General features: G+C 39.3%; 1 protein-coding gene across 6 annotated transcripts in view; it reads left to right on the top strand.

Moving 5' to 3' along the window:
* LOC122539986 (progranulin-like) overlaps positions 1–17,247 on the top strand; it is a 106,459-nt gene extending 89,212 nt beyond the window's left edge. For all 6 annotated transcript variants that reach the window (XM_043675243.1, XM_043675241.1, XM_043675239.1 and 3 more), the window contains exons 13-16: positions 1,293–1,523; positions 4,766–5,008; positions 11,170–11,385; positions 15,095–17,247. In XM_043675243.1, coding sequence (XP_043531178.1) covers positions 1,293–1,523; positions 4,766–5,008; positions 11,170–11,385; positions 15,095–15,229 — 825 coding nt within the window. In that variant the 3' untranslated portion in view covers positions 15,230–17,247. The remainder of the gene's footprint in view (positions 1–1,292; positions 1,524–4,765; positions 5,009–11,169; positions 11,386–15,094) is intronic.
* Positions 17,248–19,471: the final 2,224 nt, after the last annotated feature.

The following is a 19,471-nucleotide window of genomic DNA, read 5'->3' as shown; positions in this document are numbered from 1 at the left end:
GCATTTTGTGATGGACATTATGTATTAGCCCAGCGAGTGAATTCCCATGGGCCATGAATGAGTAAATAAGAAAACACACTAGGGAAGGCAATCCTCGTTTGTTTAAGCTCTCCATGGTTGTGATGTAGAAGAATGTAGCAGTCAATCTGTTGCATAAAAGTTTTACAGACAAGAAAACGATACTAACCAATTGAACAATTTTAATGGTGATGCTTGAAGAGGAAATATTGACCAGGAAATGCCCATTCTTCAAAATTCTGTCCATCTGAGGAGGCATGCAGGATGTTTAAAGTCCCATTTTAAAGATAATGTCTTTAACTATGCATCATTCACTTAGTGCTGCACTGGAGTGTCAGCTGAAACACTGCTGCTGTTCTGGAATTTGACTTCATCCATGTTCTTTTGACTTGGAGCAAGAATGCAGCCATAAAGTCATTTCTGGCACTTGAGATGTCAAACACTTAAATTAATAAAATATGTCTGGTGAAGGAACACCAAACTCCAGTTAGAAAGGGATGTCCAAAATTTTGATCCAACAACAGCAAAGGAATAGTGCTATATTTCTAAGTATATTGCAATATCACAGTAAGTCACAATATTGAATGGCTATGTATTTGGAAATAAGGTTTGAAAATAAAGTCTAATGATATCCATGTCAATTGTTTTAAAAACACAGCTGGTTTTTTAATGCCCTTATAGGGCAGGAAAACGGCCATCCTTACCTGGAATGGCAGACATGTGACTCCGCAACAACATGGTGATTAACTAGTCACTGCTGTCTGAAATTGACCAGCAGCTCAGTTCAAGGGCTACTTGAGATGGGAAATAAATGCTGGCCCAGCTAGTGACACCCATGTCGCTTGAATGATTTTTAAAATCAAATCAATTAAGAGAAACTCATTTAAGCAATGAGTCAGAAAATAGAATGCTTCATCAACAGTGGTCATTGAAGTCAAGATTAATACACCTTCCGAGCTAGTCTAGATGAGTTTCTTTATAATTACACTGCTTTGGTGAAAGTAGATTATGCATCGTGTCTTCACAGTGAGCTGGCAAAAGATAGTAGCATCTTCCAATAATTTAAGCTTCATGGTTCAAATGGTCAATGATAAATTCATGGATGAGGACAGGATCGGGACATAACCATGAATTGTCAGAGTTGATGCTCATCCAAATTGACTTTGGCATCAAGGTTAATCTGGACTTGTAAGTCCTGTTTGTAATTTTAGAGAAAAACTTTCCTTCGTAAATTACTCCCATTTAAGTGTTCACTTCGTTTCTTTCCCTAATAGGCTGTTTGTTGTGACGATCATGTTCATTGTTGTCCCAATGGCTACATATGCGATGTTCAGGCTGGAGTCTGTCACAAGGGCAATATTTTCATTCCCTTGGTCCCAAAGATACCAAATGTTGTGAAAAGTGGAGCAGCTGGTGTTCAGTGTGATGACAAAGTTGCATGTGAAACAGGCACTACCTGCTGTCGAAATTCCTTAGGAAGTTGGTCCTGCTGCCCCTATCAACAGGTTAGTTGACATTATTTTCATAATTTGCTGTTGCTTTAGTGTGCTACACGTGAGAATATTTCTAATTTATTTCTTTCATTCTTCACAGTGTCGTGGTGGTTGTTATAGATAGAATATATTTGATTTCTTACTGCCTGTAATCATTTCTTGCCCATGGTACAATTATTGCAACAAAATAATTCTGTAGCAATCTATTGTGTAGCCCTGATTAATGCCTCCCAATCTGTGAGACTTTCATACATACACACACAGGGTACAGAGAAACGTAGGGAATTTGTGCAGATTACAGATTTACAATGCCAGTCACCTACATGGCAGGTCAGTGGCTCTTGAATGGATTTTGCTGATTTAAAATTCTTGTGAAGTTCTTGTGAAGCTAAACATTCACTGCAGTTTGTGAGTTGTTGAGTATCTATTAGGTTGGTCCTGAGGAGAAGTTTGAAAGTGAAACAGGTTAAGTTCTTGGCTGATTGATGAATTGCATCTAGGCTCATAATTAGCTTTTCAGATTGGCTGGCAACTGATGGTCTGAACGGATCTTCTGGGTTTCTAGGGGAATGAGGTACAGTTCCTAAAACCAGCCTTTCAGTCAGGTTTACACCTCTGAATCCCACCTGTTTGGATGGAGGAGACCATTGTGATACATTGATAAGTTGATTGTGGCCATAAGTTTTGATCTTCCCTTTTGTCCATAATGAAACATGGAGACTGGGAGTTTGGAAGCCCTGTTATCTTTTGGTGTCGCCTCATGTTTAAGAAATGAAATGTGTGAATTCTGCAGTTCGTTGTGAGATACTCTCATATATATCTATATTCAGTTGGTATTTGCTGAAGACTTGATACTGTCCTCCAAATGTACAGGATTTGCAGTAACGATTGTTATATTTTTTTGTGTCCATCTTTAAAAAGATTTGACTGCAACTTCATAATATGACTCATCTGCATTGTGAATGATAGTGGCTAACAATGAAAATGTGTTGATTTTTGCATGCTTGCATGTCTTTTACCTTCTGCATCATTGTGCTTTAATAATAAGGATTTCTCAAAGCATCTGGTCAACTCTTAGATGAGTGAGAGAAAGAAGACGAAGTGAAGTGCAATAAGTACTCACCTTTTGATAAAGGAAGATCACTCTAAGTGATGTATTTAAATCATTCAGGATCCCTTTGAGGGGCAAAGATGTATGGAGACACAGCAACCAATTCAAAATAAGGTTCGGAGCTGCTATGCAGTCAAATAACTCTCTAAGGTACAGTCAGTGGGAAGATATAGTGCAGGGTGTGTGCAGACTATGCACATTCCAGGTAGATTCTCTGTTTAATTTTGATTTTTGATTGACATTAGTCAAGATTATTGAGTAAGCTAACCATGAAGCCAGTTACAAGTCAAAATTCCACTTAGAGTCCTCATCCCATTAATTGTGCATGAGTAGATGTTGACGGGGAAAGGCAAGGGCTAGACTTTGTCTCCGTAGCTTTCTGGCAATTCCTGTAAGCGGTTGTGGCCACTCAGCCTAGGTAACAGAGAATTGTTCATCTGTGGAAGCACTTCACAATAATTTTTTTCTACCTTTCATTAGATAAAAGAAGAATTCTGAAAAGTCTGTAAAGCTAGATTTTGAAAATGGATGATGATGAAATATCTGCTCCAACTGTTTTTGATCCATCACACAGCTTGTAGTAAAACTACAGTGGCTCAGTGGTTAGCAGTACTGCCTCACAGTGCCAGGGACCCAGCCTTGGGTGACTGTCTGTGTGGAGTTTGCACATTCTCCCCATGTCTGCGTGGGTTTCCTCTGGGTGCTCTGGTTTCCTGGTTGCAGGTTAGATGAATTGGCCGTGCTAAATTGCCCATAGTGTTCAGGGATGTGTAGATTAGACGCATTAGTCAGGGGTAAATATAGAGTAATAGCATAGGGGAATGGGTCTGGGAGGATTCCTGTTTGGAGGGTCAGTGTGGACTTGTTGGGCCAAATAGCCTGTTTCCACACTGTAGGGATTCTATCATTCTAAAACCTGCATGCATTCAGCGGTGACCTGGAGACTGCCACCTAAAGGTAAACCAGAAAATATTAAAGTGCAGAATAGAACTAGACCTGGGTAATGCATTGCACTCTGCTCATCAGCGCCTATTTGGCTGTTCCAAATCTGGACATGGTGTTTGTTATAATCCATCCTTTCCTTCCCTTCCCCAGCAACATCCTCAGTAAAAGAGCTTTTGGCTGACAATTCCTTGCACTTCGAAACTTAGTTCCCAGAAATCTTTTTCTTACCTAATTTCACTGCTGCTTCATGCTCCAGAATTCTTTCTCCTCTTGTCTGGGTCTTGGGGTGTGTGAAGTATGCTATTTAATTGGTGATAGTTATTAGAATGTGCTTTTTTTTTTAATGTAGAAAGAAAATAACTTTTTCTACTGTGCCTCAACTGTGCATTAGCAAAAGCTTGGAGAATCATTCCTTCCTATGCCAATTTGTATTTTTCTATTCGTTCATGGGAAGTGGGTGTTGCTGGATGATTAAAAATGTCTTGCCCGTCCCTGGTTTCTGTTGAGAAGGTGACAAAGAGCTGCCACCTCGAATTGCTGCAGTCCGTGTGATATAGGTAAACTCTCAATGCTGTTAAGGAGTTCCAGGACTTTGATCCATTTCTGCACCTCCTAGTCTCTGGCCTCCGTAAATGAAGTTATGAAATTAGATGCATTTTTGTGTTCCAAACTGCAAGTTTCATAAGCTTACCTCTTAACAACTGTGAACCTGATTTGTGGCTGAAGTTGTGACATGAAATGGATGTAGCCTTTTGGGAGTACAGGTTGGAAACGTGTGTGTAAGGAGTAACAGGAGTTTGGAATCCTTTGCATAAGGGGTTATGTTTAATGAATTAACTTTAAGTTGGAGATTGTGAATTTTTGTTTATGTAAGATACTAACGGTTATGTGTCAAAGGTAGGATCTGGAACTGTGCCACAGATTTGCTATGAACTTATTGAACCTATGGCTATTAAAAAAAAATATTGCTGATCTCAGTATGTTCCCCTAAACCTTGTAGTTTGATTATTGTGTGAACTTTATTTTCTGAGCAGCATGCTGTTATGGAATACATCCTCTAGTTCCTAATGAGGATGAGCATTGTGTATAGAACTCTTTGTTGATAGAACAATCTAGAATTAGATTTGCACTGAGCAACTTCAGTGGTGGAGGAAGTGGGAAGTTGTTGAGATCAGTTTCTGTATTTCTTCCCTATTAGGCAGTTTGCTGTGACGACAAAGTACACTGCTGTCCTGATGGCTACATTTGTGATGTTGATCATGGACAGTGCCTGGGGCATGCTGTATCTTTCCCTTGGACCACCAATAAAGCAGCTACCATGAAATTTCTGGAGAAGAGTGATGCATTAGGTACCAAATGTGATGACACTATGACCTGTCCAACAGGCAATACCTGCTGTAAACAGCGCTCAGGAGCCTGGGGTTGCTGCCCTCTGACTCTGGTAAGTTCTCCCTTTGCTTTTATGAGAACTATTATATTGAAAAATTGTCGGAATGAAATATCACGAAATTTTGTGTCTGCAGCAGGCACAGAACACAAACAACATATTCCACGGTTGCTTTACAATACATTTTGCCCAATATTTTTGGCTATTTGGTAAGATAATTAATATTACACGCTTTACCAATGTTCTGATGAAGGACCACTTTTGACCTGAAACATTTTCGAAACGATTCTGCCTGATTAATTGAGCATTTATTCCAGATTTCCTCCAACTGCATTATTTTAGTTTTGTATGTAAAGCTTTTATAAAGTATTTGAAACAGTATTTGAGACCTTTGAAGTCAGTAAAATCCGAGAGAGAGAAATTAGCACTATATTTGGTGTTGGTGCAGATAAGTAGTACACTGGAACAGTAAATGTGATGAGAATATCAAAGTTTGGGAGAAGATTTGTAGCTCGGGTGCTCGTTGTTGTGGTTCTGTTCGCTGAGCTGGGAATTTGTGTTGCAAACGTTTTGTTCGTATGTGGCGCTTAGGCGGTTGGCACAGGATTCCCATTTCCTGGCTTGTCTTAGCGTCTCTCGCCCGTAGGTGTTCAAAGTTTGGGAGAAGATATACACACATAGACAAGGAAGAAACCATGGTCTCATTCGATGTAACAGCACTGTTCACCTCTATCGACAAAACCCTAGCCAGAGAAACAATAGCCAACCTGCTGGACATACAGAACAGACAACAGGACGTTGAACCTATCAACAAAGACGGCATACTTAAACTACTGGACTTGTGCCTCACAACACACTTCACATTCAACAACCAGATATACGAACAAATTAACGGAACACTCATGGACTCACCGATCTCTAGACTCATAGCAGAAGCAGTAATGCAAAGGTTAGAACAAACAGTCTTACCGCAAATTCAACCCAAACTCTGGGTCAGATATGTTGATGACACCTTTGTAATCATTAAAAACACAGAAATAGAGAAAACACACTGGATCATCAACTCCACACTCACAGGAATCCATTTCACGAGAGAGGAAGAAAAGGATAACCAACTCCCATTCCTAGATGTGATGGTACAGAGAACACCGAACGGAGAATTCACCACAAAGGTACACAGGAAAGCCAAGTCCTGAACTATGAAAGCGACCACCCCAACACACAAACGAAGTTACATCAAGACACTATTCAAAAGGGCCACAACACACTGCAGCGGAACTGCAAAAAGAGGAAGAGGAACACCTATACAAGGTATTCGCCAAAAACGGATGCCCGCGCAATTTCATCAACAGATGCCTAAGGGAAAGACAATGGAACGAGGACATGCCGCAATCCAAAGGACTAGCCACACTACCATACATCAGGAGCATTTCCGAACTGACAGCCAGACTACTTCAACCACTAGGACTCATAACTGCACAAAAACCAACAGCCACTCTCAGACAACAACTCACCAGAATGAAGGACCCGATACCCAGCATGAGCAAAACCAATGTAGTGTACAAAATCCCATGCAAGGACTGCACAAAACACTATATAGGACAAAAAGGAAGACAGCTAACGATCTGCATCCATGAACACCAACTAGCCACGAAACGACATGACCAGCTATCCTTAGTAGCCATACACGCAGATGACAAGCAACATGAATTCGACTGGGACAACACTACCATTATAAGGGAAGCCAAACAGAGAACAGCCAGGGAATTCCTAGAGGCATGGCACTCATCCACAGACTCTATCAACAAACACATCAACCTGGACCCAATATACTGGCCACTACAGCGGACAGCTGGAACTGACAACTGGAAGCGCTTCACAGGAGGCTCCCAAGCACTGAGGATGTCACCTAGACAGGGGACGAAACGTTTGCAACACAAATTCCCAGCTCGGCGAACAGAACCACAACAGTGATCAGAATATGGATGAGGAAGCTGCAAGAAATTGGGAAGTCAAGACAGAATTACCAGTTCTACTTCTAACGGTATCGGCCTAATCTTGAGAAATGGTGCAATGTGGAATAAGATTAGAGTAAGTCATAAAAAAAGCTGGATTTTTTTGACAAAAACCACAAGTTGGAAGTCATTGTGCTAAACTGTATTTTAAAATCTTTAATCCTTGTTTTAATTACTTAAAATTGGACTTAAACAAAACAGTAGTGACAACAATAATCATTTATAATTCTGATACATGTACATGCTGCACGGGAGTTGCAGTTAGTCCAGTTATGAACCTGTGTGATCGATGAGCGTTTTTTAAAGTACGAAGCATGAAAATTAGGAATGAGTGCAGGGATGTCTGATCCTGCCATGACGGCAGTCTAAACTGCCAGTCAGACTTGGATCAATATTAACAGAAGACCTTGCCATAAGTTTAGTTTTACTTGGATGTTGACAGGGAATAGGTCTTAGGAAATATTGCATCCCCAGTCCATAATTTTCAAGCATTAAGATTGAAGAGTTAAAGGTGGGCAATTTTCTGACGTGTTACCCCCCCCCCCCCCCCCCCCCCCAGGATGTTGACAGTCAAGAGTTTCCCCTGCAACAGCCAGATCACTTGACAGCTGAGATGGAGTCTTTGTTTCTGAGCAGTGGACATAATGGTGGTTTCCCCACTGTGGTTGAATGGCTTTTGGCCAGAACGTTGAATCTCCTCCTCCATGCTGCCTGACTGCTGTCCTTTTCCAGCACCACACTGTCGACTCCGCTCTATATGACCCATTTTCTGCAATTCTGCTCTCACCCGGAACAATAATAAGATGCTATTTGTCTTCACTTTCCACTTTACAAGTCTGTTCGGTCACAGGTTCATCCTGTGCTATTTCTGCCACCTCCAAGAGATAAACACCACTAAACACACATTTCCAAACTCTGCACTGTTAGTATTCCGCAGGGACTGTTTCCCCTGCAAAACCCTGATTCACTCCTCCAATGCTCCCAACACTTCCTCACTGCACAACCCCACAAACAAAACCTTCCCATGCATTTACAGAAAACATAATGGTTGTCCTTTCACAACCTTCCAGGTGAGGCAGCGTTTTTCATGTACTACTTTCAATCTAGTCTACTGTATTTGCTGCTTACAAAGTGACTTGCTTTGCACTTGTGAGACTAAATACAGATTCTAAGATTGCTTTCCAGAACATCTCCATTCTGTCTGTAAGAATGATCCACATCTTCTAGTTGCTTGTTATTTCAATAAACCATCTTGCTCCATTACTAATATTTCCATCCTAGACCTGCTACAGTGTTCCTGTGAAACTCAATGCAACTTGGAGGAACAATCATTACCTCCACTTCGGCACCTGACAGTCTCTAGGACTCAATATTGAGTTTAATGACCTCAGAGCATGACTTCTGTGCTTCATTTTAATTATAACGCTAACTCCCCACCCCCAAGAACTATATCTTATTTGTGCATGAGACTTTGCTATCAACAGAGCAAACTTGTTTTTGTTCCTTTTCACATGTAACATTTACATTTATTTTGTGTCTCTATCTCTCTTTCAACACCATTATCAATCCCTTTATCTTTTGCTCTGGGTCCCCTCATTATCCATTCCACTCATTTCTTCTATCCCTCTGTCAGCAGTATAACAAACATTGTTTTCCATTTGTTTTCATTGTGAAGAAATCTTATCAGACTCGAAATGTTAATTGTCTGTCCATAGATGCTGCCAGACCTGCTTTGCATTTTCTCTTTGTTTCCATTTCCAGCATCTCTAGTGTAATGCTTTGTATGAAATAATGGTGGCTTTAGGTTTGACCTGGAGAAATTTGGCTGATTGCAGCCAGGACAGTTTCATTGGAGGGACAATTATAGTCCAATACTTGGTTCCGTCCTGATGGGATGGGTTTATACTGACTCTTGGAATGGATATGTATCGATGCTGACTGAATTCTGGATTATTGAGTATTCTGGCAGCATTCAAAGTTCATGTGTGACTAATGGCCATTTGACCAAAATATGGGAGGACAACAAAGGAGAACCTAAAATTATGTAATGGAGCAACAGCCATCCTTCCCTGATGAGGGACAAGAACTAGTGTAAATTAACATTTTTTTCAAATAAACTGTGTATCATCACTTGGATTAAACCTGTAACCAAAATGCTGGTTATTTTGGACATGAATGTAATTTTTCCCCTCTGCTTTTCATCATTGCTGTCTGTTGAACCTTACCAGGTGCTTTTGTTAATGTTCAGTTGCATGTATAAATCATTTCATATGTTATATAAAATTTTTGTTAGTCTGCTTTGTGTAGTCAGTTAATATTGCATTACACTGCACCTTAGAAGAAGAAGGGCTCATGCCCGAAACACCGATTCTCCTACTCCTTGGATGCTGCCTGACCTGCTGCGCTTTTCCAGCAACACATTTTCAGCTTACACTGCACCTTAGTGCACTTTGTCTGCCTTCCTTTTGATTTCAGAAGGCTTTTGTTTATGGGCCTAAAGTTCTTTTTTGCAGATTGTATAAATGGTTCAAATACTGGTTTTATTTTGAATATCAAATGAAAAAGATACCAAACCTCATATTCCTCAACTCTCCCAATCCTCCCTTTCTTCTGTTTCTCTCTCCTCCCCTCCCGTACCCCCGACGCATGCTGTCTTCTGCCTGTTTCCCCCACCCCCGCAATGTTTTGTCTCGAGGACGTTGATTAATATTGGTGTGTGATTCCACAAGTGGCATATGCACTTTAATGCTTCATCTACCCAGAACACTTCCATTTCCAAAGATATTAGCATATGCATGATATTAGAGCTGAGAAGATTGCTACTGTCTGTCATCAGCTATGGTACATATGCTTTCTGTGAGGATCATGCAAATATAGTGCAGAAAATAGTGGTAATGTTACTGAGTCTCCAACTTGGGCTTATAGCAAATATAGAATTCAATTTAATAAATTTGGTAAATTATTAGTCCAAATGATTATACAGCTTCTGAATTGACTACAATGGGGAAAGATTAGCAGTTCTGTACTTCTAATATCGGTGCACAATACCACTATTTTGCTTGTTGTTTAAGTGCTGATTTAAAGTAAGATACGGAAGATAGTGTGGAGCGATCAGTTTACAACTTTTCATTTAAAACAGCATTTCATGTACTGTACTGAGGAATAAAATCTATTGTACCTCTTTAAGCATATAAAGTTGAATATTTATTTATTTAAATATATAAAACCATCAATTTGATTCCAGTTTGTTGACAGTGGAAATATTTTATTTTGCATTTCCTCCTCTCATATTCCTCAACATTACACTGTGATTAAGTTACAAATGAAAATGTTTTCTTCAAAGCACTGTCAGTTTTCACACCTCACATGCTAAGGAGTGTGTGAAAGTAAACCAGGAAAACTATTTCTTTTGACTATGTTACTAATATAAAGATCATAAACCTACTGATTAATACGTACCCAACTCATTTTCTGTTCACTTCCATTTTATTTGCTATTGACGTTTTAAAGTTGATTGGTTTATTTGTTGTTATGAGCAAATATTTCCCTTTCTCAAAATGCCATTGATGGATTGTGTGCTGGGCAAATGTTGATGTTTTTTTGTACAGATCCCTGGATAGAAAGTCTGGCAAATGGCAGGTAAAGCTATGAAAACCTCAAGTGCTGGCTGTCAATTTATAGTTACTTTGAGCGCTTACTTCCAATGCACTGTGCTTAATGTATTTGTGATGGATTGGAGGAATTTTCTCACTCAGAAGCATGGTTGTTCAGTAAACAAAAATAGTGAGCCTATATTGATGTCATCTCATAAGTGACATCATGTATTTACTGCGTTGGTATCACAAAATAGAATTACAAGTGAAATGGAGTTGTCTGGGTTTTGAGAATTACAGTTCAAACATCCTTTTTGTCAGGAGTTAACATAATGTCCATAGAAGCAAATAAAATTGCTATGAATGCAAGTTTCAATTCCAATAAACCACTGCAGTGAAGTTCTGTATGTTTTAAAGGTTCTATAATTCTGTCCATTTTTTACTAAAGACAAAAAAAAAAGTTGTATTAATAGTTGCTCCCCATTTAATGTTATAAATTTTAGATTTAAATTGTCTTGATCAAGTTTTATGACCAACTGCTTGCTACAAATAGAAGGAACTTTCAAGGTTTGAAATAGTGCTGAAGATTTCCTTGTATTTCCAACAGGCAGTGTGCTGCGAGGATCATGAGCACTGCTGTCCACATGGCTACACCTGTAATGTGAAGGCTGGAACTTGTGAAAAGCAAAGCCTTTCTGTACCTTGGGAGGCCAAACGTTCACCCCTCTCTGATGTAAAATGTGATGACACATTCTATTGCCAATCTCCAGCCACGTGCTGTAAGATTTCTTCAGGGGGCTGGGCGTGCTGTCCATACGAACAAGTAAGTGTTTCAGAAATTGTACTCCACTCTCTTAATGGATTGATTTTACCATCTCAGCACTGCAGAATAATAACCTGAAGGCACTCAATAATGAACTCACTAGTCTGAGCTAGATTGATGAGAGAGCTGATCAGTTGAAGTTGAGTCCTTCAGATGCACACAAGAGAACAATAGATTTTCAGTGCTTAATTTTCAATACTATCTAGTGACCTTGAAAAAAGAGAAAGCTCATTTATGATAACTTCGAAGTGGCCAATTGTTTTTACAAGAGGATATGAAGCTATGTGATAGCAATCAGAGATGCTTTCTTTGATGGGAGGAAGAATGTGGGGCAGAGGTAAACTGGAGTCCAGTTGGATTATATGAAGCTGTGGTGGCATCGGCATGTTTTAATGAGATTCAAATATCTTTTTAGGTAAAATGCATCTCTTGTGGATGATTTACACATTTACCTCTTTACTCTTATGAATTATAGTTGCTTTAGGTGAATTGCTTTGACATCAACTCATTGGAGTTGCAGTGCTGGCAGCTAGTGTTGAATGCCAGATCACAAATTTTGTAACTACATATCTTGAGATTCTCTCTGATGCTTTGTAATTTCGCCAGCCTCCATCCTACTTTGCTTGGATTGCCATTCTGTGTAATACCACAATGTAATAGCCTGAGTTCAAATGAATTCACTTCTTCATAAATGAACCAAACAAGCAAAAGTTGGCTTGAGATGTTGATTATGGGGTTCCTTAATCGAATTTGTAAGTCAGATTTTTCACTGATTAGTGTGGTAATGTCTTTTACCTAGTCTCTTAAGTTCTGTTCCATAAGCTGCTCATTTCAGCTGGAAATATCTCAGACAGTGAAAGTGTAAATGTTTAGGAGGAAAAGTTTAGCTTATTGAAACATTGCATAGGTATAGAGTTTGGCCATTTGGCCATCTGGCCCTCAGCATGGCACAAAGTGAGTTTCAGGATCTTTTTTCAGCATGGTTGCTTTCTGTTGAAGATATCTAATGAACTGGACTACATTCCATCATAGAAGCAAAAGTGTTTGTGCCGTAAAGCAGAGGTCTTAACTCCAAATCCTCTAAAGTTGTCCAGGTTAGCAGACTTTGCTTATAATCAGGGTTACATTGCACTCCAAGTTTAAACAAATATATCTTTTTCAAGCCCAAACCCATGTCCAATATCATTTCCAACAACAGAGCAAATTTGCTAGTTATCATGCAGAAAACAATACATGAGCCTTCATCTCAAGATAACTGGAGGTGAGACATAAAATTGGCCTTACCAGAATCACCCAGTCACCATGAAAACTTCTTTTAAAAATTGTGCTGTCTTCTCAACATAAATCTGAGTGTTGACATATTGAGTCATTAGCGCTAATGGGACAAGCAAATTCCACTATATTTTGTCCCAAACATATATAAAGGAAACTATGGGATATATCAACTTTATTGACTTGCAAAATGAAAGTTTAACTGACTTCTGTCAGTTTAAAGACTTATGGCAGAATTCTCCCTCAATTGCAGGTGGCCGGAAGGAGAAATAATTGGTTGAGTTGGCGCTGTTTAGTTTCTTGCCATGTCAGCAATAATGGGTCTGGATGAGAAGATCACTTTTTAAATTTGATCATGGGATATGGGTGTTGCTAGTATTGCTTATATCAAATTGGCCCGGAGACACGGTAATGGGTGCTGCTTCCTTGAGTAACTGTAATCTTTGCTGGACAGAGTTAACATTGATATATCAGGCTGGTGTATGGCTGCTGCTATCCTTCTGAAAGGTAGGAGTCATAACTGATCGGTTGTTTGGAGGAGCTTTGGTGAGTTAATTCAATGCAGTTCCTGCATGCTACACACCCTCTTCGGTGGTGAGGGGGAGCAAATGTTGAACGTGCTGATTAGTGCCAGTCATTTGGCTACTTTGTCCTAGATGATATTGGAACTGCACACATCCAGGCATGTGGATAGTATTCTCTAACACTCCTGACTTTTGCATCGTAGAGTGTGGGTAGGTACTGGGTTTGGTGAGTTACTTGCTGCAGGATTCTTGCCCTGTCACCTGCTGTAGTAGCCACGTGTTTTCATGACTGGTCCAGGTCAGTTTCTGGTCAATGACAGCCCCTATGTTGTTGATTGTGAGGGATTCAGCAATGGTAATGCCACTGAACATCAAGGGGCCACATTTAGAGTTGAAGCTGTCCAGACCCTGCTGCATATGGACAACTTCAGTTTCTGAGGTGTCACGAATAGTACTGGATATTGTGCAATCAGCATCATCCGCAGTTCCACCCTTCTAGAAGGAAGGTCATCGATGAAAAAGCTGATGGCAGTTGGGTCTGGCAGACTATTTAGACTCTAGTGATGTCATAGTGCTAAGATGATAGACTTCCAGCAATCAAAACCATTTTCCTTTACATTAAGTATGACTACAACCAGCAAAATGTTGTTCCCAGTGACATCTGTGTTACTAGGGATGATGTTTTGTAATCGGCCTGTTCATAAATGACATTACTCTCCTTTGGAGCAGGTGCAACTTGAACTGAAGCCTCCTGGCAGGGACACTGCTATTGTAGTACAGAGCCCTACTGTTGCTAGAGGACCAGTCTACTGGAAACTTTCTCAACTTGCCACCAATTAAGGCCCTTAAGTGATCAACTTAAGGGCTTCAACACTACCTTCCCATTTAGCTATGTTTCTGACAGGGGTGAAAGATGTTTAGTTCCCTACTGGGTAACTAAGACGATCCATTTGATGCATTGGTGGGGGCAATCTGGAGCAACTGGAGGCATGGATGATTTGCAACGGATTGGCATCTGCTTTTGATTGAGTCTGTCCCCTTTGCCTGAGTCAAGAAGACAAAAATATCCTTCCCTCCTGTCAGTTGGGTTCCCTGAGGAGTAGGCCTTGACCAACAGTCTTTAGTATCCAGAAGCTAGCAGACCGTTCTGCTGACCCGGGGACACCAGTACTAAGGCCTGTGATAGGCCAAGAAAGTAACCTAAGCTCGACCAGTCAGGCCTTCAGGCCTTCGAGAGCTATATGGCGAGTACTGAGGTGAGTTATCTCAACAGTTGGCCACCTAACATTCCTGCATTCCCCCTACCCCCACCCCCAGTTTAATCACAATCATGTAAAATTGCCAGTAGTTTGTTCACTTTTGCAGCATGTCCTTTCCACATTTAGGTTCAACAAATGGTTATTTTTGCGTAAGGCAGTTTGCCTAGACAAGAAGCAGTAATTCAAAAACAGATACAAAATGTTCATTTTGTTCATTGTTCTGGTTTTGATTCTGGCATCCAGGCAAATATCTTTCATAGCTCTGATTCTCAACCCAGACAAACAGATCAAGCGCTAAGCATCAGGTGGATTCTTGTTTAAAATAAAACTTGTAACAATAAGATGTATGGAAGAACCTTATTACACAAGTTCTATTAACCTAGAACATGATTTAAGTGCAGATAGTGATTCCAAAAGAAAACTGGAGGGGTACTGTGTGCTGGCTATGTGGACAGAACAAGGAGCAACACTGATTGTAATTCTTTCAAGAGAGGCATGGACCTGTTGATCAAATAGTTGTCTTCTGGGCCACAATGACTGTCATTGTCTTAGAAGGATTCAAAATCCCTTTGAACATACCCCTCATTCTTACTCTGTGACATGATGTTATATGGTTGTAGATTGTTATGATGTAACATTTTTATTACTTTTCAGGCTACCTGCTGTGAAGATAAGCTGCATTGCTGCCCAAAAGGCTACGCCTGTAAAGAAAAAGCGTGTGTACTGCGGCCTCAGCTGAGGTTGGACCTGTTTTTTCCAAAGAAGAAAAAAGCCTTCAGTACCCTGTGACGTGCTTGTGCCTTTAATCTAATTGAGTTGTGTAATGCACCAAAGCAAAATGCTACAGTGTGAAATCTTGGGAATTGTACGAAAGGAAATTCTGAGTTACTTTTGTATGACAAGTCCTCTAAATCAAGTCTAAATCAAATTCTCAAAATAGCAAAGAACTGTCCTGAGGCAAAAAAAATCTGGATTTTTAAAGTCCTTTGAATATTTTTCTTGAAAGATTTTAATTTTTACTGTAAAATAGTTTTTTGGGAACTGCTTCTGTAAACTGTATTGATTCTGTTTTTATGCATTGCATGGATGTTGAAGGTAAAATTGCACCAAATTGTAGCCCAACTGCTTAATTCTCTTCTAAATTGGGAACTTGGAGGTTAATTAGCCATCTCATTGTGAAGAAGTGAAACAAGCAGAGACCCCACTTGATCAATTTGTAACCCAACTGGAGATTGGTTTTATTCAACATACTTATTGAAATTGATGACTATCTTTTATCTGTAAAACATTGAGATTAGTCCGTAACTCCGTTGTGAGACTTTTATTCAATGTGCACTGAGTATGTTTCTCAGGGTATTACTCCTAAATGTTAAATTCAATAGGAGCATTGAAGCATTTGAAAATTAAAGTTAACCCAGCACAGGTACACCCACTGGTTTGGGAAACGAGAGGAAACAGTTGTTTTTCTCTCAACTTGGTTCCCTGGGTTATTGGACACTCCCTGTCGGATAGACCTGATAGGCCCTGGTTTTCTTCACACTCCCAAAGCATTTTCCTTTGTGTGGATGTGGCTGTTGAACTTGTATGTACACACATACAGCTGCCACTAACTAGATGTATCATTAAATGGATCATACAGTGATCTGATCTCTTTCCTGCCACATCTGAGTAGCACTTCTCTAAACTAAACTCCAAACCAACCTCAAAACAGTAATATTTTCTTAGCAAAATAAGGCAACAAGTAAATTATCACCCTTAAAATATGATCTTTTGAGATAGTACTTAAAACATTTAAAGCGTTAATGAATTTAAAAATGAATTGATTTCAGAAAATTATTAACATGCTTAACTATTTTCTTTGGTGTCTATTAAATGGTAAAATGACCTCTGACTTTTAATAACATTTTCCTAACTACTTTCATTAGGATTTGTAGATTCTTTCAGGTGCATCATTTCTAGTGCATCCATTCTTTTGTTGATTGTACTGGACTGTTATCTCAGTCCTTTTTTTAAATATTTGGGAGGCAAAAGATTTGCCAAGTTTTTTTTAAAAGGGTATTGCTTGCTTGCAGGATTAATAGAAGACCGCTTCAATGAGGTGACGGTAGTCATAGTGATGCTTAAAATAGACAAGCAGTCTGCAAGCTGTCTTTTCAACTTCCTTGTTTTGTTCACTGGAAGGCTATCTGAAATTGTGCAGTATGTTACATTCATTTGTAATAAATTGATTTGTTTGTAATTTACTATTATCATGAATGTACGGATCCAAACGTCTAGTCTTGCACAATCTGGGTGAGGTCTTTCTGTACTGCTGAACCAGTTATGGAATAACTTTATTTTATCATTAATTTTTGAGTGTTCTTTCGGAACTTTCCTGATGGAACTTGTGTGGAATGAGAGCGAGGATTTCTTGAGCAAATATTTGAACAGCTTGCCTCAAGTATTGTCAAAAATTGATTTCTCACTATGGTATAAATTTCTGTGGTAGCTTATGCATTTATATAATCGACTTAAGAAAACTGGTTCTGTTTTGAAATCCTTTGCATCAACTGCACATCTTATGCACACTATCGTTCCAGACTGGATTACCAATGAAAACCATTTCGCTGTGTCATCCTTTCATTGAAACTTTCAACCATTGCAATTTGATCACTTTCTCATTGAATGATTTAAAGGATAGCACTGCAATATTGCTTTGACATCACTTGAAAGGGAATTCTTGCAGCTAATGATGTAAGTCAAATTGCGCAATTATCTTTTTGAATGTTTGCTATAAATAAAAGAAATTGAAATATTGTTTAAACAAACTTAGCACTCCAGTTATAATTGTTTCTTGTGTTCCACCACACATCAGGATTAAAATGACTTGTTTGGTCTGGCAAAATCACGAGAGTAAAATGGACATAAAATGTTGTCCTGCTGATAGATCTGAACATATTATTTCATTAACATAGTGACAATAGTACTACTTCCACCTAAACTTAAAATATTTGTATTATTGTGCCAGAAGTCATTGCTTAGATTTTAAATAAGTACTTTGTATTTGTATTCACAATAGAGAAGGATGATGTAGATCTAGAAATCAGGGGGAGGGACTATGATACACTTGGCCAAATTAACATTGAGAGGGAGGAGTTATTAATGGTTTCAGTAGGCTTGACAGTGGACAAACGTCCTGGCCTATTTGAGTTGTATCTAAGCCTGTTGTAGGAGGCAACGAGGAGATTGCAGGGGCTCCGACAGTAATTTTTATATCCCCCTTGGCACCCTTACTCTAGTCAAAGCACTGGAACATAGCTAATGTGGTACCATTATTCAAGAAGAGTGATAGGGATAAACTGAAGAATAGAATTAATTTCCCATGATTTTCCTGTTCGAGATGTTAGGCTCATGGACCTGTTGTTTCCTGGTTTATCCCCCATCCTTCCCTAGTATCACATTGATTATCCTTGATTAATCCAGGATAGTCAGCATGGCTTTAAAGGCAAGAGATCATGTCTAACTGATTGTTAAATTTTTCAAGATGGTGACTGGGTGTATAGATGAGGGGAGTGCAGTTGCAGTAGAGTACATGGATTTTTTAAGCTTCTTAATCATCTTGTCATGCAAGACCTAAGATCTTCAAGGATTGAGGGCATTTGTCAAATTGGCTGAGTAGTAGGAAACAAAGGGTGATTGTTGCAAGAGTAGAGCATTTTTGTGACTAGAAGCTGATGTCCAGTGGTGTACCATAGGGTTCACTGCTGGATCCCTTGATGTATGTTATGAACATTAATGATCTGGACATGAGGTATGATCAGTAAATTTGAAGATAACATGAAAATTGTTGGTTGGATGATATGGGTCTAGATGGGGGTGGCATCATGACTCAGTGGTTAGCACTAACAGGGACCAGAGTTTGATTCTACTCTCAAGCAACTGTCTCTGTCAGGTTTGCACATTCTCATGTCTGCATCGGTTTCTTCCAGGTGCTCTGGTTTCTTCCTACAGTGCAAAGAAATGAAGAATGGGTGGATTGGCCATGGTAGATGCAGGGTTATGGGATATGGTGTTGAGTCTGGGTGAGAAGCTCTTTTGGATGATTGATGGGTCAAATAGCCTGCTTCCACATTATAGGGATTCTATGTAGATAGGCTCTTCAGATGGGCAGAACATTGGCAAATGGAATTTAATCCTGAAGAGTGAGAGGTAAAGCTTTCTGGGAGGACAGATAAATAAAGTTGTTGGAAAGGCATATGGGAAACTTACCTTTTAAGTCAAATGTTAAAAATCACACAACACAGGCTATAATCCAACAGGTTTATTTGGGAGTACTTGCTTTTGGACTGCTCCTTCATCAGGTAGCTAATGGGGTTGGATAATAGGAGACAGAATTTATTAATAAAAGATCAAAAGTCCTACGAAGAGTATCTGGAAATGACTGCCCAAAAGGGTGGAAGAGGCAGCAACCCTCAATGTTTAAGTACTATTTAAATGAGCACTTAAAACACAATAATATACAAGACTGCAAACCAGGTGCTGGAAAGTAGGATTAGAATAGATGGAAGTTTGATGACCATGTTCACACACACACAAAGGGCTTCTTGCTGTGTGGTTAAAAACCCTATGCCTTTATGCTGGGAGTGTGCCACAGTTTGTCACTTCAGAAATAAGGGCTTTATAAAATTAAATTACCTTTATCCAAGTTTTAACATTTTAATTCTGTTACATACCAAACTACAGTACATTTTGCATTGTATCTCTTTACAACTAAAAAAATAAAGTGGGAGTTGCTTTGTTGCAATTCTAAAACATTCTAGGTCATATATGGGGGAGAGAGAGATTATATGCATTGTGCAAACGTGTTTTCAGCTTGAAACTATATCACCTGAGTCCTTTTTTTTTGGTTTGGGCCTGCTATATTTTCAAGTTCCACATTTGCTGTTCTATTTATGTTTAATTGAAATCAAATTGGATAACTAATTTCATTGCTGGAAGCCTTTGAGCTGAAGCAGTGTGATCAAGGATCAGTGCTGGCTCCACTTTTCATCA

This window comes from Chiloscyllium plagiosum, chromosome 33 (assembly GCF_004010195.1).
Source record: "Chiloscyllium plagiosum isolate BGI_BamShark_2017 chromosome 33, ASM401019v2, whole genome shotgun sequence".
Taxonomy (NCBI): Eukaryota; Metazoa; Chordata; class Chondrichthyes; order Orectolobiformes; family Hemiscylliidae; genus Chiloscyllium; species Chiloscyllium plagiosum.
Note: the sequence above shows the minus strand (reverse complement) of the source record. Positions and strands in the feature narration are given on the sequence as shown.